The 24,783-nt window shown below is 38.7% G+C and overlaps 2 protein-coding genes across 2 annotated transcripts; one reads left to right on the forward strand and one right to left on the reverse strand.

Annotated features, from left to right (window-relative positions):
* Window positions 1–233: 233 nt before the first annotated feature.
* On the reverse strand, window positions 234–2,330 carry LOC143262654 (uncharacterized). The gene is made up of 2 exons (XM_076528225.1): window positions 1,831–2,330; window positions 234–375 (listed from the first exon to the last, which is right to left on the reverse strand). Exon 1 carries the CDS (start codon window positions 2,313–2,315, stop codon window positions 1,833–1,835), a length of 483 nt encoding a protein of 160 aa, XP_076384340.1. The 5' UTR covers window positions 2,316–2,330; the 3' UTR covers window positions 234–375; window positions 1,831–1,832.
* Window positions 2,331–17,726: 15,396 nt separating this feature from the next.
* Window positions 17,727–22,961, forward strand: LOC143262658 (uncharacterized). The gene is made up of 2 exons (XM_076528229.1): window positions 17,727–18,711; window positions 19,426–22,961. Exons 1-2 carry the CDS (start codon window positions 17,727–17,729, stop codon window positions 22,959–22,961), a joined length of 4,521 nt encoding a protein of 1,506 aa, XP_076384344.1.
* Window positions 22,962–24,783: the final 1,822 nt, after the last annotated feature.

Genomic DNA, 24,783 nt, shown 5'->3' on the forward strand with positions numbered 1-24,783 from the left:
TTCGTTGTTTAATCAATGACGTAATTGTAGCAAGTATGAACGTAATGAGATAAATTAAACGGCGTGTAATTATTTCACGTGAAAAGCCGCCGAACCGAAAAGCGTAATTTAAACTAAATAGAGGGACCGAAGATTTAAATATTGGTGAGGAAACTTCCGATGGGGAATTAAATTAGCTCGTAGGAAATTTATTACAGGGAGTTGTTGGCTAATTAGCCGGCTGAACAACGTGATTGTATCATCAAATTTTTCATTTTATTTGATCTCGCAGAGCGTACAGAAGCATTACATCGGAATCTACTTTTAGAGTCCTACAGATCGATCGTCATCGCGTTCGCTGTAGAGTCATCAGAAAATCCAACGTGTATTGCTCATCTGCGATACAGAGAATGTGCCGAAATTAAATTTCGCAGTTTCACCAGGCTCGCTGAAATAAATCTACACATTGTTGGAATTATTATTCTCGCATCGGATAACGAATTTTTGCAATGTTAATTTAATTCCCTCTTTTAATGTCCCCGTCTATTTAATATCCTTAATAATTATTATTTAATAATCCCAGAAACTTCAATAAAAATCACTCAGGATTAATGAAATAAAGTTTTGAATTATTTTGTTTCACATGAATTGCTAAAAGTCCACATTTTGAATCCCCTAGGCGCTGTTGCCAGCACATAAACCAATAATTCCCTAGCCTTAAACTGCCACGGATTCGTGAAAGGTCGTTTAATATTTTTTGATTTTGCCCGAGCCCCATGAATCATGCGTTTAATTAAACATCTTATAGAAGAAGAGAAGAAATTTTAATTTTGTAGTGTAAGAAATACGTCGTGCTGCAAAAGTATCCAAACGTAACCTCACATTTACTAGATTCAGAGCTAAAAAATCAACTTTTCGTTTGAATAAAGATTAAAATAGATATTTACTGTATAGATGGACTTATAAAAATAACATTTTCACTAGACCACCACTCTGTCCCCAAACATTCTATTTATAAATCAAATCTATAGCTTGCCACACACTGAATATCCAGAGACAAGCCAGCAATTTATGAAACACAAAATTTCCTGGACTGAAAAACTGAAAAATCTCAAGCTGAAAAACCATTAATTTACTTAAGCTTCTGTCACGAAGGAATCCCAATATTATAATGTCTGAAACTGTTAAACATAACCTCACATTTTTTACACCTGAAGCTAAAAAGGAAATCAACTTTTCATTTGAATATGGGTCCAAACAATTCTGCTCTACATAGTAAAAAATCCCCTAGAATTTAATATCGTAAGTAACCTGCACTGTTATGAATTTATAATCCAATAATTCTCTAGTTTGCCACTTTGCGAATCCCTGTGGATAGCCACCAATTCATAAAACAAGAATTCCCCAAACTGCTAGACTCAGAATTGAAAATTTTTCCTTCTCAACCCTACGAACTATCAATTTACTCAAGCATCTAACTTGAAGGAATCTCGATGCAGAGTGCCGGAAACTGACAAACATAACCACACATTTCCTGAACTTGGATCTAAAAAAGTCAACCCGTCCATTTGAATTAAGTTCCAAATAATTCTGTTCTGCATTGATGCAATTATAAAACAGAATTTCCCCCAGAATTCAACATTGTGAATCTCGTAAAACCAGGTTAACAAATAAACAAAAACTTCCCTAACCTGTTTTACTGTGAATCCCCGAAAGATAGCCACCGATTCATGAAACCGAAATTCCCTAGATTCATAAAATTGCCTGAATTCATATTTCAATAGCACCCCCGCGTTGGTTAACACTCCGAAGTCCCTAAATAATGCTCATTTAACACATTTCCTCACCTACCTCTAAGCTTTTGGGTCCTTGAGGAAACGAAAGTCAGTCATCATCTTGCCAAGGTGCATGGGATGAGTATGAGCCCTCATGTGCATGTGATGCATGTGATCAACAGGTCCTACGGCGGCAGCCCTTATCGCCTGTTGATTGCAGTTGCAGGTCATCCCTTCGCTTTGATGAGTGCAATGAGGCACCTTGACGATAGTTGGCTCAGGAACGACCACCATGGGCTTGGAGGGCACGACAACCAGTTTATCCTTGCAAACTGGGGGCACTGGGACCAGCTTAATGGTCTCGATCACCTGAGTCTGCGGTTCCACGATCCTCTCGGGCTGGGGCTGGGGCTTTACAGTGACCACTTCGGGGACTGGAGTCGGTGCTGGGACCTCGACTCTCCTTTCTACGATCTGCACCTTCGACTCCTGAGGGCAAGGTTGAGATGGCTGGATGATCTGCAGAGTCTGCACCGAAGGGACCACCTGCTGGTGCATCATCTGCTGGGGAACCACCTGTTGGGGCACCACCTGCTGGGGGACCACGAACGACTGCTGGGGCACCACGTATGCCTGAGGATGGAAAACTATTTCATAACACACACAAGCTCCGTCGGTACGAATTTTTAAGAACTATCAATTAGCGTTGAAGTTTGGAGATCGGTACTACGCCAACAGAATTCACAGTGGCGATGAAATCAACGATATGGCGGAATAGCAGAGTTGGACATTATACAAGTAGAATTTCATTTGAACAATTCGAATAAATTTTATGAATATTTTTTCGTACAGTTTGAAAATAAATTTTACGGATAAAATTTTATTCGACTAATCTTTCGAATAAATTATTCAAATATAACTTTATTCAAATAACGAATTCAAATAATGATTTGAATAAAGTTTTATTCAAATAATGATTCGCGAATAAAGTTTCTTTCAAATAATGATTCGAGTAAAGTTTTATTCGAATTATGTTACATTCAAATAATGATTCGAATAAATTCTCGAATAACGTTTCGAAGACATCCTTTGAATCAATTTTTCGAATAAATTCTTCGAATCACCGAGAAATTAAGTGTTACTGTAACCATAAGCGATAAAAAAAACTTCGAACGCATAAGTTCTCCCTTTAAATTATACAAATAATTACAAAGACTTATGACACAAAATGGAGAATTACGTGTACATTTTCATCGATCGAAATTAACAATCGATGAATTATTTACTAAATGAGAGCTCTTACGAAAAACGAACAACTTTTGTCGAAAACTTTAAATCTCTCACGATTCTCAAGAAATAACACAAAATCAAGATACATGCAGATCATAGTGAATTTATGCGTCGAGAGAAGCATGGTAAATTAGAAAGCACGACGCAATTGCTACCTGAGGAGCCTGGAAGACTCCCAGAGACTGCACAGGCTGCGGGGCCTGCTGGAAGCTGTAACTCTGCATCTTTGGCGCCACCTGCGATTGTTGCACCACGCTCAGGCCCTGCATTTTCATCTGCGACCCATCCTGAGACACCTGCTGTCCATTTTGAGCACCTGGACGGATCTCCACGCAGAAGGACGCCTGCTTCTTCAGCCTGTCCTTCTCAGCACCCGCATCCTCCAAATGGAAATCCTTGGGACTGATCGCCGAGGATTCGGCCATCTTGGTCTCCAGTTTGCCAGCTGGCATTGCTTGCACTGCCATCGCAGCTACCAACAAACCGCACAGACATGCTGTTAACGAATTCATCGATGTAGAATCGGTTGAACAATCGTAGCGAACTGAATGCTTGGACGATTTGGCTGGCTTTTAAACCGATTTTTCGGTGTGACGACACCGCTCACGCACTTTTTTCCGGAACGCAATAGTGCTGAGCGTGCTGAATTCCGACGTAGAGCAGCACGGGCGGGGACTGGCTTCGGGAAATGAGGATGAGGGCGAGAATAAGAATAAGAATGAATCTGAGAATGAGACTGAAAATGGGACTGAGAATGGGGCTGAAAATGAGGCTGAGAATGGGATTGAGAATAGGTCTGAGAATGGGTCTGAGAATGGGTCTGAAACCGAGAATGGGACTCAGATTAAGACTGAGTGTAAGACTGTGAATGGGAGTGAGTCTGAGAATGGGGCTAAGAATGAGACTGAGACTTAGACTGAGACTTAGACTGAGGCTGAGAATGAAATTGTATGTACAATAGTCGGAACGATGGTATTTCGAGAGAGCCGCTGTTTCTGTAGTAAATAGGAGAAAGTTGAACAAGGTAATTTTACATTGTGTGTCAAGCTCAAACGTCGGAGAGTGTGATCTTTTTTCCAAGGAGTACGTCCCTGCACTTGCAAAGTACACTTTTCTGTCGAATGAACGCTGCGGTTTTATTTACTTATTGTTAGCTTGCTTCTTTACGACGGCCTGAGGAGGGTTTGTTCAGAAAGTTGAACATGTTAATGTTTACGGTGATATTTTGGAAATGTCAACGCTAGTTATACACGGTGTTCTATTTAAGACAAGCCTCTTAAATTATCTTGTCAAGGAGTTATTATAATTTTTATCGAGTTTTCATATAATTGTAATTACTAAACTGCGGATCTTTATGCAAAATATCAATTTTCCAACACGGTTGTAAGAAATATCTACATTGTGTAAAAATAAATTGTTTCTTGGAATAGTTTTGATAAGTCGAAAACAGTGTGACACATTTTTGCCATAAATGCATAAAAGTCTGCAGTCTGATAATTACAGTATATTCAGTATATTCGACACGGTATATTCGAATTACAGTATATTCGAATGTATTGGATACTTGTATTTAATGTAAATCATAATTAAATTACAATTTTTGTTCTGAAGATAATGGTAGTAAATTATAAGAGATACAATTAAATGTGCTATTAAAAGTTGCAACATCAAATGAAGGAAAAGAATTAAGATCATTCAAATACAGTTCCTACACAATTTTTATTGAAATCGTGCCCAAAGTAACTTGAAAATTACAGTAATAATAACATTGAGGTTACCGCAAATTTTTAATAAATATCGATAATTGAAATCAAAGTTCTGATTGAAATTAATTGATTGAAATATCAATGATATTAAATCACAATTAACTTACAATGAAAGTTGCTGTTAAAAGTTATAATATTAAAGAAGCCAAAAAGAAAAGTCATAGTCTTTTATATGATTTTCATTGTAAGTGTGCCCAAGTTAGTAAGATTGAATATTACAATCGTACTTATATATAAAGTGAAATAATATCGAATTTTCAATTAACATTTATAATCACAATTGAGTTACAATTCCAAAAATAAGAAACAAGTATAATAAATCAGATACTGACAAAATTTATCAACGAATCCATTGTCAAAAATTTGCCAATAAAGGCCGGTATAAACAATGTTTAAAAAAACATCCGTCCAATGAAAGCTTCCACAATTTCCACAAAGTCTTCGTTCAAAATACGTCCGAATTCATGAAAGAAACCAATTTAAATAATAAAAATAATAATAATTGCTTATAACGTTGCTAATAATATTTTCTCAACAATTAAATACGGAATCACGGGAATTGGCACGGAATCGCGGTAAAGGTCGCCCGCGTCGCGTTTCAAGGCCCGTATTTAACAAACAACGTTGCAAATAACGATTGCAAAGCCATATTTCGGCAGGCGGTGGTTTCTGCTGGCACAAGTTATTTGTAGCTTCATCGTATTTCGACATCGCGGCGAGCCGAATTTAGGGCACTTTTGACCGTTCTTGCCGGCAACACACTTTCATTATCGTCAGCATATTATGGTTGCGTTCCCTTTATCCCGGCGCGGCGCGGCGCCGTTCGCGCTTGTTTTCATACACCGACAATACGTAACGCACAATACATTACGGTAGACGCCGGCGATTTAATAATGCCGGCAGAGGAGGTGGCATTCATGGAGTTCTTTCGCAAGTGCAAAATATTCATGGAATATTGACCACGGAGCCGCTTCTGCTCCAATTTCAATTAAAGCGTTCCGCACGTCGAGCACGTTTCACCGCCAACAACCCAATAAACTAATTATTAATTGCTGGACCAAATCGTAAACGAGCGCTTTTTCTCCAAGAACGTTGATTCTCGTTCGATTTTTAAAGAGATCGCAGTCGCTCGGTGTCCGGGTGCTTCGTACACCCCCCTACAAAAGTATCAGAAGGCTTGCAGAAAATTCGATAGGAAATTGCCTGAATTATTTTAACTTATTCTTAAATTTACTTCTTCTTTATTTCTTCTTTATTTTCCATGTTTGTTTATTTTTAATATTATAATTTATGCTAAATAAATATAGTTCCAATACTTTTGGACGAGGATGTATATTATTTTGTAACGCTCAATGTGCTCTAGAAGAATGCACTGTAACGTGCACTGTAGGGTAAGGGTCCCAATTACCGACACATTAAGCATGATTTTTTGTTCATCTGTTGCATATATATATATATATAAATACTTGTAGAAAGCATAAATTTGATGTGAAATTAATGAAGAATAAAAATAATGCAGATGTCCCAATTACCGACACTTGAAAAAGCTACTTGTACCAATTATTTTGACCCAAACACCGATAAGATATTCATTTTCGAAATTATTTATACAAAAATTAACTGTTAATTCTAACGTATCCAACTTAAGTGAAACTATTAAATTATATTAATTGCATCATTAACACTTTGACTACGTCACCTGTATGCGAGTGACAAAATTATTTAAAATCTAATTTCTATGCTCATTCATAAAAGTTTCTTAATTCTATTAAGATTTGCAATAGATAAGAATGTTGAAATAGTAATCGATGTCATATTACTTTGCTTTGCAAGTTTAATTTAATTGATTAATCAATTAAATGATTAATCAAATATATGAAATTTTGAAATGTTTTAGTATTAATAATAAAATTGTTAATATATGAATAATATTAATATTAATAATATTATTAATGAATAACTTTTAAATGATCTAAAAGTATCCCATTCTCGCTGTTTATTTAGGAAAAATTATACGAACGTACGAATATTCTTTTATATAGAAGTGTTTTTCTAAAAATCGGAACAACCAAAACAGAAATTGATCTTCGGTCATTTTTCGAAACGAGAGTAATAAGATCATGGACTTAAAACTTTGTGGACAGATTAGCTGAAGCCGGAATAGTCTGTAAAATTCTTTCCACGCCAGAGGAATGGTTCTGTCGGAAATTATACTGCTTCTTGCAACGCGCTCTCGAAAGATTGCATGGCGGCCATAAAATCAACCTGCTTTGTTCTCCGAACGAGAGGAGAAACAAAAAGATTGTTAATCTGCTGGAGTGTAGCGGTTCCCCGGCGTGGAATATATGAAAAATTCTAAAACAGTACGGTAAAAGAAATGGATAAAGCTGGAAAGGGAAATTTGATTTTTATCAAGAAATGGAGCCGTTGTTTTGTTACTCGAAGTTCTAAGTTTGCGGATGTCAATTCAGTGTTCCGCTCAAATGTTTGTATGCAAAATGGCTGATTGCATTTCGAGGCGAGCAAGTATTTGATTTATTAAAATAGAAATACTTTCAAGAATCGTTTACGCGAATGTCAATTTTATTTTTGGAATGTTTGTTGCGTTAATATATCTTGTCGAAAAATTTAAGTCAAATTTGAATAGTTACGCATAAAATCAATTTTAAAGTATAACAATTAAGACAGCATTTAATTAAAGCATATGTAATGATGCGTATATAGAACAAATAAATAAAGCATAAACAATTATGTTTATACAAAATGAATTTGAAATAAGGCGTCACTAAAATTACATGTAGATATGTATATTTTCGAGAAGACATTAATAATTATGTACATATAGAGTAAATTAGAGATAAAATATGAATAATTGTATAAAATATATCGTATAAAATATACCCTGAATAAAATATAAATAACTACGTATGTGTATATAGAATAAATCGTATAAAAGATATAAATAATTGTGTACATGTAAAAAGAGTTCTAAATGAACTATAAATAATTATGTATATAAACTATAAATATTGAATAAACTCAAAATAAAACTAGATTATTATACACAAAATAAATGAATTGAATGTAACAAATTTAAATTTTGTAATTTTTAATCTAATATTACTGCACATTAAATCTCGTTGAAATACTCATGTTAGATTTCGATGGTAATATATGAGAAAATTTGCGCGATTAAAATCAATGCAGTCTGCAGCAACAACAGTTAGTATGATATGCATGCCAATGTATTCACGCAGAGCGAAGAGAATCTCAATCCACAGGAAATAAAAACCAAACTCACTTTTGTATTCGAAAAAAGCATTCGATTATCGGCTCTAGCTGAATCATTTATATCCGATAACGAAACGAAAATATGACAACGCAGGAGCGAAGGATTAATATTTTTCCAGAACTTCTGGATAACCCTAATCTCACGGAAAGCTTGCAAATTTTGTATCAAACTTCTCATCATTCATTTTATAAAAGTTATTTAAACATTTTATAAGAATTATAGAAACATTTTCTAAGAATTATAACTACATTTTGTAAGAATTACAACTACATTTTGTAAGAATTATAACTACATTTTATTAATCGAGGAAACATTTTCTAAAAATGATAGAAACATGATAAGAGGTATGGAAGTGAGAGACACAGGTTAATTACTTAACACAACGTGGTTTAATAAACATTAGTACAAAACGTGGCTAGCGTGCACATGGGTCCCACAGACTGTGACCATAAGAAACAAGCAGAGTGGTACGCGGTGGACGCCGCCGGTGACGCGTCGGCGACGACCTCGGGGCGGCCAGGATGAAGCACTAAGGGATACGAAGATATCCCTAACAAAACATTTAATAAAGATTATAAAAACATCTTACCAAAATTATAAACGCATTTCACAAAAATCATAAAAAATTTTATATACAAAATTATATATTTGATAATCGTCGTATTTATAGAATATCATTCGTAAACAATTCTATTATAACATTATAATATAATTATTTAGTCTAATCGTATTATAATAACATTACAATTATAAAACATATCTAATTAGATATGTCTAATTATAAAATTCGACAGATTTACTTATTATTCATTTAGTTACTCATTTATTATTAGTGCTGGTTCCTAAATTCAAGAAAACATATAAATTAACAAAGGATTAACAGCGTTTTTATTTTATTTTTATAATGAAAAATCTTTTCGATGATAAAGGAAATTCTCCAATTTTAATTTTTGTAATATGATGTACGAGGACGAGAATTTCCATGAATATTGTAATTATGTAATGTATTATTAAGTGTTTTATTCAGTCACGTGGGAACAGAAATGAGAGATTAATGAAATTAAACGGTTAACATTAAAAGAATGGTATCAATGGAATACTGTTCGAGTCATTGCAATTGGAAATTAGATCGTGAGCAGGTATTTATGCAATATTATATAACAGGCCTGTTTTAGGAAATATTTTAAGACATTCGTCCAGATAAAATATTTAACGAAACATTGATTAGGAAATTAAATATGCTACAATTTTTTTAACGACATTAAATTTAAAAAATTAACTGTTATTGGCAGCCTTTATTATACGAACTGGTGTCACAGTCTAAATCAAGCTTTATACGACATACTATTGTGTTCAATAGTACAGATGTAGTATAATTATATACTATATCTGTATTATTGAATACAAAACAGTGTAATAAAAAAATTTAAGTAACTGTAAAAACACTCGAAACTTCAATGCGAAAGTATGGATTGAAATAAAATTATTATTATTATTGTTATTATTATTAATACTGAATATAATCTTATTTATTACACAAATCAATAAACACTGATTACTATATCTGAAAAATACAATAACGATGCTGCTGAACACTACAGGGTACCCCAAAATCTGCTGTATAAGTAATACTAATTATACTGCTTGTATAACTAATACTAAGTAATTGTTCCATTATGCAAACGTCCACGTTGTTATAATTAATTCGCATAACCGAAGTTCTACTGTACAAAATAATTATCCAAATAAAATAGACTTTTAAACAATGTCGTACGCCATTATGGTTGTCGGTTTTGCCGCGTCGACGTTACAATTATTAGAACAAGAAATTGATCAAAAACACCAATTAAACATTTTTCAACGTCGACGTTCAGCGTTCGGACGCGGAAAAAAATTGATTCTTGGATCTGGAGAAGCGAGGACGGTGTTCGTTTGATCAACAAACTGTTGAGAGATTTCAATACACCGTAGATCGAGCCACAGCTGACCGGGCAGAAGTTGGTTTCGTCGGTCGTTTCCGTTCACCTTAAGCTGTTCTGCGATTCCGCGCAGGGATTATTTCTTTCATCCGCAACGTACGGATACTTTCTCCACCCTCTGTGTGTCTGTAAAACTAAGTCTCAATCTCGGGTTCTTCCTTTCATCGGAAACCATGAACTTTTCTTATCTCCGCCGGGTTTTGATTGGAACTACGCCGTCGGAACGGAGAGAACAGCTGCGACGTAGCACGTGTCAGATCGTTTCTATTAAGGGGACTTATCCAGTTGTCTATCCAAAAGGAACAGCTACATTTTCGCCGTTCATATTGTTGGGAAAACGATCTCGCATTTACTCGTGTGAGTCTTTTTTATTTTTCAACAGATTTTTAATATTTATGATTTTTACAGAACAAATCGCATTGTTCTCAATCATGTCAATTTTTTCGTTGTTTTTAATTTCAGAGTAGTTTAATTTGTTGCGTAAACCGTAGCGAGACACAGCTCATTTTTTAACATCGATATTGTTGTCTTGTCTTTATTTGTGTGAGTTTTCCTATTATTAAGCGGATTTTTAATATTCACGATTTTTTTAAATTAAATCGCATTGTTCCTAATCATGTCTAGTTTTCTTGCCGTTCTTTACTTCGAAGTAGATTAATTTATTGCATAAACCGTAGCGAGACAGAGCTCATATTTTAACTTCGACATTGCTGGAACAATTATTTTGTCTTTACAAAATGCGAGTTTTTTTATTTTGAGTGGATTTTTAATATTTATGATATTTGAAAAACAAATCGCATTGTTCTTAATCGTGTCAACCTTTTTCGTTGTTTTTCACTTCGTTGATTAATAGTTGCAAGAATTATTTTGTTTTAACTTGTACCAAATTTAAACTTTTACGGTGTTTTTTAATGTTTCTGGTTTTTCATTTTGACGTAGACTAGTTTGTTGCATAAATTATAGTGGAACACAGTCCTTGTTTTAACGTCAACATTGTTGCAAGAGTCATTTCCTGTTTCAATAAGTTTTTTGTAGTTTCTTTAATTTTGTAGATATTTTTAAACATTGCAACTTCTACATTATTGGAATAAATTATTTTGTTCTCAATTGTGTCAATTTTGTAACAGTTTGTTGCATAAATCATAACAGGGCACAACTATTTTTTCAAGTCCCGCATTATTAGAAAAATTATTTTGATTTTATTTACATTAAATTTTGTGTCACTTTCAATCGCTCTAATTGTAATATTATTAATTGGACTTGTCTAATGTTTCAATAATCAGTAATCTCTAAAAGCATATAAAATTAATTCGTATACGATAACAGTTATTGTAAATGAATCTGTATTCTATTTGCATAATAACAATAATATTTAATCAAATTTAACGACTATTACAGTATTCATAACTGACGATAAAAATACATGGAAACAGTAATTACTATTCTATTTAAAGTAGATAAGAATTCATTATTCTGTTGTAATTCTTTTAAATTCAAATTTTAATATATCAGGATTACCAGCTATACATTATTAACCTTTAAATATGATGTTAGTAAAAATAGTTATCATTGTTTGTAGGGTGCACGTCGAGTATACCCAATACTAAAACTCCGCGATTACAAAATCTCTCGGGTTGTAAGGCCAATTACGCTGAGCGACGGAATTAATTAGTATCGCTGTTCGTCTAATTAAAGATGAACAGCTGTTTTATTTTAACTGACACTTACTGAGCGAACAAGACACAAGACACCAATGGCCGATGACTAATGACACAATGACTCATAATTCATGACCAATGACAAAGAGAAGAATCGGTTTCGAGCTTTTATACCGTTTCGTGGACAGAAGACTAGAAATTGATTGACCAGTGACGCGATGAAAGGGGATGTAAAAGTGACGTAGCACGCAGTGCCGCAGGTAGCAAGAAACACTGGACGGGCGACCGAAGCGGTGCGTGCTAACGACCCTGTTATAAAAAATGCTGCCGATGAGGCGTGCTTTACTCGAAAATGCAGAAATGACTTTATTGCCGGAAAGAAGACGGCTCGAAAAAATCATAAACTTAGAAACTGCAATTGTTCCGCGTTAAAAGTATTATAGAAGCTATCTATATTAATAAAGCATACGCGGCTCGACCGCTTGACCCAATACCGTCGGGGCATAAGCATACAAAAGATTCCGAAAATTACCAAACGACACCATCTGTACTGCAAGCGTCTTTCCACACACAAATAAGCGACCGTAACGATAGTATCTAATTATCCGAAAAGCCGTTATTTCCTGCCTGTAAGGTAATGAAAGTACATGTTTCAAAGCTCTTAGGTTTTTATATTTATAAATTACAGTAGGCATAATCTTATGTGTGCCTAACGCATTTGCACATAAGCCAATTGTAATTCTATCTTTTTTCGCCTCATGTCCACTAAGACTTTTTGTTCCGCGTTAAAAGTATATAGAAGCTACCTATAGTAATAAAGCATACGTGGCTCGACCGCTCGACCCAACACCGTCCCTACCATACAATAGATTCCGAAAATTACCAAACGACTCTATCTGTACTGCAAGCGTCTTTCCACAAACAAATAAGCGACCGTAATAATAGTATCTAATTATACCGAAAAGCCGTTATTTCCTGCCTGTAATATTTCCTTCAACGCTGCCTACATCTGGTCGCCAAAATTCTCTCACCGTCACGTATTCCCGTTACCTTCTCCACAACTCCGATTACCCAAGGCAATATCTTTTTCCCCAGTCTTATTACCTACGACGATCAACCTTCGAGACAGGCGGATTCTTTGCGAGATTCACTCGCACGTACGATTCATACCTGCAAGTGACTATTAGTTCGGGGTGGTCACTTTTTCCCTTGTTCACAATTTTTTAACCGATCATTCTAGATCCGGATAACTTGAAAAAACATTGAATCCGAGTGTCTCATTAAAAACTTCACACCGCTAACGATTCTTCTTAAAAAACAAAACAGACAACGAACGGACAGATAATAACCAGACATCAACGCGTAAAGACTTCGGTCAAGATTACATCGATAGTCTCACCATCAACTCAATTCATTCTAAGCCAAGTACAGTTAGTCACCCTAGCGTTAAAAATTGTTATGTTATGTTAAAACATAGTGTTATTGATATCAGTCAGTGTTAAAACCATTCTTTATCAATCTACTATCCGTATCACTCGAAAGAGTCATAGGGAATCGCGCAGACTCGGTGTCATACACGATTGAATCGGAGACTTACGACCTCCGTAGATCTAACAGTTCACTGTTCGATCTTATCGGGAAAACGTGAATAAACAGCACTAAAGAAGGCTATGGCTCTACGAAATTGAAAGCCTAATGAGTGACCTTTTGTCGATTGCACGTCGTTCGATTCCCCATTAATAAAATGATTTTTTAGGGATTTCTGCTAGAAATAATCGTTTCTATTATTAAGGTCTTTGTACAATACAATAAAAACTGGTCATGCTGATTAACAATTTAATCATTAACAATTTAACAATTTAACAATCAACTGATTAACAATTTATAACAAATTAATTAAGAACTATAATTCTCTTAAATTCGAAGCTAAATGCACAAGAATTGTCATCGATACGTTTTTAGCCTCCAAATTTCATATTACAAAAAGCAGCCATCATTATTTCACCGGTGAAAAATAATTCTCATTATTGAAAGTGACAATTGCCAAACTAATGAATCTAATCCCGACTACTAAGAATTGAAATTGCCAATCTGTTAAATATAATCCCCATTATTGAAAGTGACAATTGCCAAAGTATTAAAAATAATTCCCAATATTGAAAGTGATAATTGCCAATCTAGTCAAAATAATCCCCACTATTGAAAACAGTAATTGCCAATCTATTAAATGTAATCTTCACTATTGAAAATAACAGTTGCCAATCTATTAAAAATAATTCCCAGTATTGAAAGTATAAATTGCCAATCTATTAAAAATAATTCCCAATATTGAAAGCGACAATTTCCAATCTAGTCAAAATAATTCCCAATATTGAAAGAGACAATTTCTAATCTAGTCACAATAATTCCTAATGTTGAAAGTAACAGTTGCCAATCCTTTAAAAATAATTCCCAACATTGAAAGTAACTAGTAAAGTAACTAACTTACATAATAAAAATAATATCCACTATAAAACACAATTGCCAATCCACTAAAAATAATATCCACTATTTTAAAGTAACAATTACTAAAAGTAATCCCCATTATTCCCATTAAAAGCAAAAACCACCAACTCTGTGAAAATAATTCACTAGACTCTTTCTATTGTAGTCTTCGGACTGTCGAGTAACAGGCATGATATCGATCTCCAGAGTTTGTGTGGTCATTTCCTCCGGCAGATCATAATCGATATGACTTAGGAATATCCCGTCGTTCGCGTTCATTGGAACATTTTTTTCATCCACGGTATCCTTCTTCTCCTTAGCCTCGTCATCAATTTGTCAGCCAACCTCATGTTCCTAAACTGATCGCCTTGGCCGAACCTGTTAGCCATCTTGAAGTCCTTGGGCTGAGCATCTTGATGCTGCCGGAACCTACCAGCCATCTTAGAGTCCCTAAGTTGATTCCCTTGGACATGTACAAGCTCGTGAGTCATTCTAGGGTCCTGAAGTTGATTATGGTTTTGCGCCATCCTCGACTCCCTGGACTGGTTCCCTGGCAATACGCTAAGTCTCTGCGCCATTCTGCTGTCCCGAGTTTGATCTTTCTGAGGTTTACCGACTCTGAGGTCCCTAGACTGATCTTCCAGCAACTCGACAAGTCCCTGGCTCAACACAGCCCCAAGATGTTGACTTTTCTGGGGTTCGCTTGGTCTATCGGTAATCCTGGATTCCTTGGATCGATCAACTCGGTTCTATTCAACTGTACTGCTGGTCTCCTAAGATCGAAAACGTCTGTCCTCGAATCAAACTGTTTTCTGGGATAGTCCGAGTGGTAAAGAGGAACAGGATCCTCCTCACTGGAGTCGTCGTCGTATTTGTCAGCTCGGAGGACCATCGATGTTCCCGTATTAAAGTCCTCGAAAATTGATTTCGATGGATCAGATAGATCATAGTTGAGGAATCCACGATTCACCGATGTGAAATTAGGCTCTGCCGGATCGAAGAGGTCGAGCTTCCTCAATTGAGCCTTGGAGCCTAGGTCAAGGGGTTGAAATGGTCCACTGGAGCCTGAGCGAAGGGGTTGAAATGGTCCATTGTTGCCTGGGTCAAGGGGTTGAAACGGTCCATTGAGGCCTGGGTCAAGGGGTTGAAACATTCCATTGGAGCCTGGGCGAAGGGGTTGAAACGGTCCATTGGAACCTGGACCAAGGGGTTGAAATTGTCCATTGGAGCCTGGGCCAAAGAATTGAAACGGTCCATTGGAGCCTGAGCCAAGGGGTTGAAATGGTCCTTTGAAGCCTGAGCCAAGGAGTTGAAATAGTCCTTTGGAGCCTAGGCTAAGGGATTGAAATAGTCCTTTGGAGCCTGGGACAAGAGGTTGAAATGATGCACTGGAATCTGGGCCAAGGAGTTGAAACGGTGCGTTGGAGCCAGGGCCAAGGGATTGAAATAGTCCTTTGGAGCCTGGGCCTAGGAGTTGAAATGGTGCATTGGAGCAGGGCTAAGGAGTTGAAATATTCCTTTGGAGCCTGGGCTAAGGAGTTGAAATAGTCCTTTGGAGCCTGGGCCAAGGGGTTGAAATGGTGCACTGGAATCTGGATCAAGGAGTTGAAACGTTGCATTGGAGCCAGGGCCAAGGGGTTGAAATGGTGCATTGTAGCCTGGGCCAAGGGGTTGAAATGGTGCACTGGAATCTGGGCCAAGTAGTTGAAACGGTGCGTTGGAGCCAGGGCCAAAGGGTTGAAATGGTGCATAGGAGCCTGGGCCAAGGAGTTGAAATAGTCTTTTGGAGTCTGGGTCAAGGGGTTGAAACGGCGCTACAGGTGGTTTCGACATTTTTATATTGCTAAAAGGGGAGGCTGGAGCAGGAGCCAGGTCAGGATAGATGTCCCAGGACTGGAGAGCGCGGGATACCTCGCGTCCGCCGGCGCCTCAGGCCCTGCCGATTTCTGCGCCACCTCTGCCTCGAGCGGCTCCGTAATATGGATTATAGGAATTGACTGATAAGGGGTTGGTGCGGTATTTCGGTTGCTGGGACCGTCCTTTGCCGCTGTACCATAGTGTAGATTCTGCATCATCGTGACGTGCAACCCTTGAGAATGGCAACGAGACCCTGAAACGAAATCAAAAAGTTCCTAGATTTCAAAACGGAACGAGGTGCCTAGATCTCGATCGATGTGTAATGAAAAACAGTAAACCTGAAACGGGATATAACGAAAATCCCTAGATTGCAAGCAAGAATCATCGAAATCATTGCATCTCAAATATAGATATTATAATAATCCCTATACCTTAAATTGAACATCATCAAAGTGTCTAGATCTCTCATACAGAAAATAATGTAAATTCCTAGATCGCAGACAAGATTTCCCATATTCAAAGGGAACATCATGAAAGTCCCTAGATTACAGCTATAATTATGCTTTTTAAACGGTATATAAAAAAGTCTCTAGTATGCAAACGAAATATCATCAAAGTCTCTAAATCTAAAGAAAATTAGCGTAAAAATCTATGTATCATCCAACGGAATATCTTTAAAGTCCCTAGATCACAAATGGAGCAAAATCTGTACGGTTTCGAGAAAGCGGTCGCCCCCTTGAGCCTTCGGGACCGTCGCCAGGCCAAGGGCCATAAAGCCTTCGGGACCGTCGCCAGGCCAAGGGCCATAAAGCCTTCGGGACCGTCGCCAGGCCAAGGGCCATAAGGCCTTCGGGACCGTCGCCAGGCCAAGGGCCATAAAGCCTTATCGGGCCGTTCGGGCCCACGTCGTCATGCTGTTTCGGGGTAACGTCTCGCTCCGGAATTGTCAGCCGTTTTCGGCACGTTTTGGGGGTTTCCCACCATTGACTTGAGGGTGGGCTCGCGTCCTCCGCCGAAGAGGGGATCGGACGAGAAAATTCTCCTCCCTCAAGTCAATCGGCGAATGGGAATGACGTTTCCCCCAAACGGGGCCTTATCGAGACATTCCGCGAGGCGATAAAGGGACGATACTCCGACGCAGCATGACGAGACGGTAGAAAACCACCAGACGGTAGAGACCACTGAGACGCAGAGACGATAGAGACGATAGAGACGATTCACAACCATTCGATTTGTAAAACCGACCAACACTGCCAACCACGGATCCTTGAAACAGTCGCCCAAAGGTAAATCGGCCGGCGACAAGTGCAGGATAAACATTCAACAACAAATTTGTTATTGTTGAATCGAAGAACTTTTAATATCCTCGGCACGACATAAAACATGGTCCTTCGAGCCGGATCCAGTGGCGTAATTGGAGTGCAAGTCTAGTGTCGGTTCAACCACATACACGAGACATTCCTTGGAAATTCAACGAAGGCGAACAGCAGTCAACCTCCGAAGCTCCAGAGACGTTCCTGCATTATCGTGACCAGGGACAACTCCGTGGACGACGGCATCGGCGAAGGTAGGCTCGTTGTAATTTTCACGCCAATTAAATTTCCTATTAATCCGTTCGTTCCCCTGTCTCGAATTTCGGAATAAAAATGGCACATATCGAGAAGACCGACAAGGCCGTTGAAAGACAAAGTCGTGTAATTAAACAGAATCGAAGTTACTTTAAGGCTCAAATTACTTCATTAAGTAAATTTGTCGAGTCATTTACAGAATCGAAAAGAGAAAGTATTAAATTACAAGAACGAATAACTCGAATCCGATCTCTTTTTCAAAAATTTAACGACAACCAAGACGAATTGGGTATTTTAACCGAAGACTATGATGTCGTAGAATTAGAGCGCGAAGAAATAAGTAACGCGTACGACGAAGCTCTTGCGGCAGCTCTCGAGCTCCAAGAGTCGCTGTCAATCAAACCTAACGGTAATGATGAAAATGTTAATTTATACGAACCTAAAATAACCGCGAATAAAATTTCGGTGAATCTACCAAATATCAACCTACCAAAATTCGACGGAAGAATAGAGAAATGGGTAACTTTCCGCGACGCATTTTTATCGATGATCGATTCAGACAAGGGTCTGAGTAAGATTCAAAAATTAACGTATCTCACTTTGTCGTTAACCGGGGAGGCCAAGGAATCGATAGAAGCATTTACAATAAGCGAAGAAAATTACGACGTGGTATGGAATCATTTAACGGAAATATACAACAACCAACGCGTATTAGTTCTGCGTCATGCGACGTTATTACGGGAAACCCCATTTATGAAAAATGACTCTTCTGACGCGATTCGAGAATTAGTTCGGCATATGCAACTTCATATTCGATCGTTGGAAGCCTTAGGCAGAACATGGGAAGATATAGCGAATGATATCTTAACCAGCATTGTCATTTCTCGTATGGGAGACGAAACGCGAAAGGCGTGGGAGCATACGTTAATCGACACAGAAGTTCCGAAAGTGAACGATATATTTAAACATTTGCATAATGCCTCCCACCAATCGCAGGATTATGCATCGATCGCATGTATGAACAAACCGTCTATAAATATGTCGTCTCGCCCTGCAAACAAACGTGAAAATCAGTATATTCGACAAACGCGATCGCGAAATTCACCTCCTTCGTCACCGAAATTTCAACGCCGGATCGCTCTTGCAACTCAGGCGCGAGTATGGCCCTGCTCTTTTTGTAAAAATGAAGGGCATCGCACGTATCAATGTCCTCATTTTCTAGACATGAATGTAGAAAAGCGTATCGAAGCCGTGAAACATGCGAAATTATGCCTAAACTGCCTGTTGCCCAATCATTCAGCGGAAAAATGCAAATTACGGAAATGCCAATTTTGCAACTTAAAACACAATTCGCGATTGCATAAACATGCGCACGCACCTTTGGAGAAGATCAACGCTCGATCGGATCCACAATTAAATGACCAAGAATGACGTCAATCCAACCACATCGATATTCCGACCAAATTCGAAATTCATCAGACGCTAATGACAGACGGGGCTACCCACGGACTGTTAACGACTGCAGTCGTACGCGCATTAGACCACCAACAAAAACCTATCGAATGTCGCGCGCTATTAGACACATGTTCGAACGCGAATTTAATAACTGAAGAGTTTGCAGCAAAATTAAGATTGCCCACTCACATACAAATGGTGAATATCGATGCGTTGAATGAGCTTCAAACAGTTGCGAATCGGATTGTAAAGGTCAAGGTTGTCTCCCGATTAAATCAATTTTCCCGGACTCTCGATTTTTTTGTCATACCGCGTATCGCAGGACACACGCCAGACCGCCAAATAAATCGCAATAAACTACAAGTTCCTCCGAATATTGTTCTCGCGGATCCACATTTTCACAAGCCTTCCCTTGTAGATATGTTGATTGGAACAGGACCAACATTAGCTAGTTTCAGTATTGGTCAACTGCAGATTCAATCGAAGGGAAAACCAGATTTGATTTTACAAAAAACCCAGTTCGGATGGGTCATCGGGGGGAGCGCCCCCACTGTTTCTTTCGGAAACCCACAAACTTTCCTTAGCACGGTTGACTTCGATCTTAGGAAGTTTTGGGAAATCGAAGTGGGACCACAACAACACCACTTGTCGGCAAGTGAAAATGAAGTAGAGTCTCATTTTATCCGTACCGTTGCACGCGAACATTCCGGGAGATACGTTGTCGCGCTTCCGTTCAATCAGAAGAAGCGAGACATCGGCGAATCCCGAACACAAGCATTAAACCGATTTATGTCTTTAGAACGCAGACTCTCTCGAAGTCCCGATCTAAAGACAGAATACACCGCGATTAGAAACGAATACATCACGTTAGGTCACATGACACAAATAGAATCACCCGACAATTCTTTCGGTTTTTATCTACCGCATCACGCCGTCATCAAACCCACCAGCTCGACGACGAAATGTCGAGTTGTGTTCGATGCGTCGGCTAAATCGGACACCGGCATCTCCTTGAATGATGCGCTCGAAGTTGGTCCGACGATTCAGGATGACCTCTTCTCTTTGTTGTTAAGATTTCGAAGTCATGCATACGTGCTAACCGGCGATATTGAAAAGATGTATCGTCAATTTCTCATTCGTCCCGAAGATCGTCCGTATCAACGGATTCTTTGGCGGAACGACAAAAACGAAATTTCGACCTACGAGCTTAAGACGGTCACTTTCGGTGTAGCTTCAGCCCCATATTTGGCAATCCGGTCTTTACACCAATTGGCAAACGACGAATCGGACAATTATCCCGCGGCATCCGAGGTCGTTAAAAGGGACATTTACGTTGATGATCTTTTGACCGGTGCTGCAACATTCCGCGAAGCCCTTAAATTACGTAACGGTATTATTAATTTGCTAAAAAAGGGGGGACTCAATATTCGACAATGGGTATCAAACGACCCAAATTTGTTATCAGGGCTATCGGAAGATCAAATTCATCCGAAATATTTCGGCGATGAATCCGTTAAGACCCTCGGCGTGATCTGGAGTCCACGCGACGATTCAATTAGATATACCGTATCTATCGATAACAGACAAACGCATACCAAACGAACAATCCTTTCAACTATTGCAAAAATATTTGATCCGTTAGGGCTCCTTGGACCCGTAACAGTAAGCGCGAAAATACTCATGCAACGTCTGTGGCAACTGCGGCTAGATTGGGACGAATCCTTACCTGCCGACATCCAAACCGAATGGTCTAATTACCAAGCGCAATTAAGGTTATTGAAGGATTTCGCTTTTGCACGGCACATTTCACAACACGAGGTCAAACGAATCGAAATCCATGGTTTTTGCGACGCCAGTGAGCGCGCATACGGAGCCAACATTTATTTACGCACTATATCCATGTCTGGAAACATTGCAGTTCATTTGATTTGTGCCAAATCCCGCGTAGCTCCGCTAAAAACCATTAGTTTAGCGCGATTAGAGTTATGCGGAGCTAAATTACTTGCCGAACTGTTTACCAATGTTAAACAAATAATCAGAAAGGAGATCCACTCTACCGTATTGTGGACGGACTCTACAATTGTTCTTCATTGGCTACAACGGTCTCCGAATACATTAAAGACTTTCGTCGCAAACCGGGTTACAGATATTCAGGAAAGCACTGATATTAAGGCATGGCGACATATTCGATCGATCGATAATCCTGCCGATTTGCTTTCACGTGGGTGCAGCGTTAAAAATTTCATGGCAAGCAGTCTCTGGCGTTATGGGCCCTCGTGGCTGAAGTTAGACGAAACATTTTGGCCAAATTCGCATTTCGAAATTCCAGAAGTTTTACCGGAGCTACGAAAACTCACGTGTCTAGTCTCCACAATCGTAGAACCTTGGGAAATTATCGATAAATATTCGTGTATCCGTCGTTTAACCAGAGTCATCGCTTATTGTCTACGCTTCATATCAAAACCCCGAGTTACCGGACACCTTTCTGTCAAGGAATTGCAACGCGCGAAAGAAAAAATTATTTTATTTACTCAGCAACAATCGTTCGCTCAAGAATTGCGCGATTTAAAGACAGATAAACAATTAAATTCAAAGAGCAAGTTGCTGCCATTATCCCCATTTATCGACGAAAGAGGCATTTTACGTGTTGGAGGTCGTTTGCAAAATTCAAATTTACCGTTTGAACAAATGCATCCGATTCTCCTCCCAAGAAGTAGTCACGTTACCGATCTCATCATTCGCGAATCTCACGTGCAAAATCATCATTCGGGTTTGACAGCGACTCTGTACCTCGTTCGTCAATTGTATTGGCCCATCGATGGGAAAAACATAACACGAAAAATCATCCGCCAATGTGTAAAATGTTTTCGATGCAATCCTCCGATGACTAATTATGTCATGGGGAACCTACCTGCCGCTAGAGTTTTAGAATCCCGACCATTCACGAATGTCGGAGTCGATTGTTGCGGTCCCTTTTATATAAAGGAGCGACGATACCGCAACCGTAACCGTGTTAAAATTTATGTTACCGTCTTCGTCTGCTTCGCGACAAAGGCCGTGCATTTGGAAGTCGTCAGCGACATGAGCTCGGAAGCCTTTTTGGCAGCATTGAAACGTTTTATTGCACGGCGCGGCATTTGTCGGAACATTTACTCGGACAACGGAACGAATTTTGTCGGTGCGAATAATGAAATGGTGGATTTACTTCGATCTTTAAGCGAACAAGAAGAAATCCGTCAATATGTCGTAGAAAGAAAGATCACGTGGCACTTCATGCCTCCACTGTCTCCTCATTTCGGGGGATTGTGGGAGGCAGTGGTGAAATCATTCAAACATCACCTACGTCGTGTTGTCGGCGACGAGTTATTTACATTTGAGCAGTTTGCGACCTTTACAACCGAAATCGAGGCAGTCCTAAATTCACGTCCCTTGACACCCCTTTCTTCTGACCCTAATGACCTATCCGCCCTGACTCCCGGTCATTTTTTAATTGGCGGTATAATGACGAGCGTACCAGAAGCCGATTTCACCAAAACAGTTACCAATCGGCTGTCCACCTGGCAACACATCCAAAAGATTAAACAGGACTTTTGGAGCCGGTGGCACAAGGAATATATTAACCACCTAAATGTACGAGCAAAATGGACAAGGGGCTCGCATTACATCAAGGAAGGGACGATTGTCGTGTTAAGGGACGACAACTTGCCACCGCTACAATGGACTCTTGGAAGGGTCGTCGAAATTCACCCAGGCAAGGACGACGTAATACGCGCGGTAACTGTGCGCACAGCTAACGGCGCGTACAAGCGCAACATTCGACACCTCGCACCTTTACCGATCGAACCCGAAAAATCTTAATTTTAATCTTTGATCTTTCGTTTGTACAGCGTTTCGTTTGTTATCAGTGTTATTTGTATGTTTGCCGTCCTAGTAGGTCAGTTTTATGACAGACCTCGACTCATGTCACGATGTGACCCGTAGTAGTAACATATTATGCGCATTTATAGTCATTAGTTTTACGCGTTTTAAGAATGTTTCGTATTTTCTTCGTTTGCATCATTGTATATCGATTTTCGAATTTTTCGTTTTAATTTACGCCTATGTTATGTTATGTTCCTTTCTATGTGATTTTGAACTACTTGTGTATAGTTCAACGGGGGGAGCATGTACGGTTTCGAGAAAGCGGTCGCCCCCTTGAGCCTTCGGGACCGTCGCCAGGCCAAGGGCCATAAAGCCTTCGGGACCGTCGCCAGGCCAAGGGCCATAAAGCCTTCGGGACCGTCGCCAGGCCAAGGGCCATAAGGCCTTCGGGACCGTCGCCAGGCCAAGGGCCATAAAGCCTTATCGGGCCGTTCGGGCCCACGTCGTCATGCTGTTTCGGGGTAACGTCTCGCTCCGGAATTGTCAGCCGTTTTCGGCACGTTTTGGGGGTTTCCCACCATTGACTTGAGGGTGGGCTCGCGTCCTCCGCCGAAGAGGGGATCGGACGAGAAAATTCTCCTCCCTCAAGTCAATCGGCGAATGGGAATGACGTTTCCCCCAAACGGGGCCTTATCGAGACATTCCGCGAGGCGATAAAGGGACGATACTCCGACGCAGCATGACGAGACGGTAGAAAACCACCAGACGGTAGAGACCACTGAGACGCAGAGACGATAGAGACGATAGAGACGATTCACAACCATTCGATTTGTAAAACCGACCAACACCGCCAACCACGGATCCTTGAAACAGTCGCCCAAAGGTAAATCGGCCGGCGACAAGTGCAGGATAAACATTCAACAACAAATTTGTTATTGTTGAATCGAAGAACTTTTAATATCCTCGGCACGACATAAAACAAAATCAAAGTCCTCAAACAGAAAATAACAAAAATTTCTAGACCGAAAACAAGGCATCATCAAAGTCCCTACATGTCAAATAGAACATTGTAATCATATCATGGAAGCCCCTAAATTACAAATGAAGAAGAATCAAAGTCTCTAGTCCTCATACAGAAAATAATAGAAATCACTCGATCACAAACAATGCATCATCAAAGTTCCTATATGTTTAATAGAATATCATAAAAATTCCTATATATCAAATAGAACATCACCGAAGTCCCTAGATCAGAAATGGACTTTTTTACTCCGTGAATTGTTCACTTTCACACCTTTATCCCTTAACTAGAACAATATGATTTTCACAAAAAAGACTACAAATTCTAAATAAAGCACCATTAATATTTTATTCTTAATTGATGTACAAAATAAAAAAAAATGGATGTTTAAATTTTGACTACAAAATGTGTAAAATCGTTTAAAATTGAAGACTGATTTAAAATTGTCTAAAATCGCAGACTGACTTAAAATTGTTTATGATCAAAGGCTAATTTAAAATTCCTTAAAATGGAAAACTGATTTAATATTGTTTGTGATCAAAGGCTAATTTAAAATTGTTTAAAATGGAAGACTGATCTAAAATTGTTTAAAATCTATTGAATAAATTAGTTTGTTTGCTAACATAATCTTCTTACTACATATTACGTACTATCATTTATTTTATTAAAATTTTTGCTCGATACGATCCACGAATTCTCATAAATTAATTCTCAAGAACCTCATAAATGAAGAAATAATTCTGTAACATTTCATAAATGTATTCCGGTTTTATCAGCGGATAAAAATGGCTCGCGACT

Source organism: Megalopta genalis, unplaced genomic scaffold (genome assembly GCF_051020955.1).
Source record: "Megalopta genalis isolate 19385.01 unplaced genomic scaffold, iyMegGena1_principal scaffold0165, whole genome shotgun sequence".
Classification (NCBI taxonomy): Eukaryota; Metazoa; Arthropoda; class Insecta; order Hymenoptera; family Halictidae; genus Megalopta; species Megalopta genalis.

Coding starts and splice junctions, on each gene's coding strand:
- LOC143262654 (XM_076528225.1), bottom strand. CDS start 2,315: ATGATGCACCAGCAGGTGGTCCCTTCGGTGCAGACTCTGCAGATCATC.
- LOC143262658 (XM_076528229.1), top strand. CDS start 17,727: ATGGCACATATCGAGAAGACCGACAAGGCCGTTGAAAGACAAAGTCGT. Junction 18,712..19,425: donor GTCTCGCCCTGCAAACAAAC/GTGAAAATCAGT, acceptor CGCGTATCGCAG/GACACACGCCAGACCGCCAA.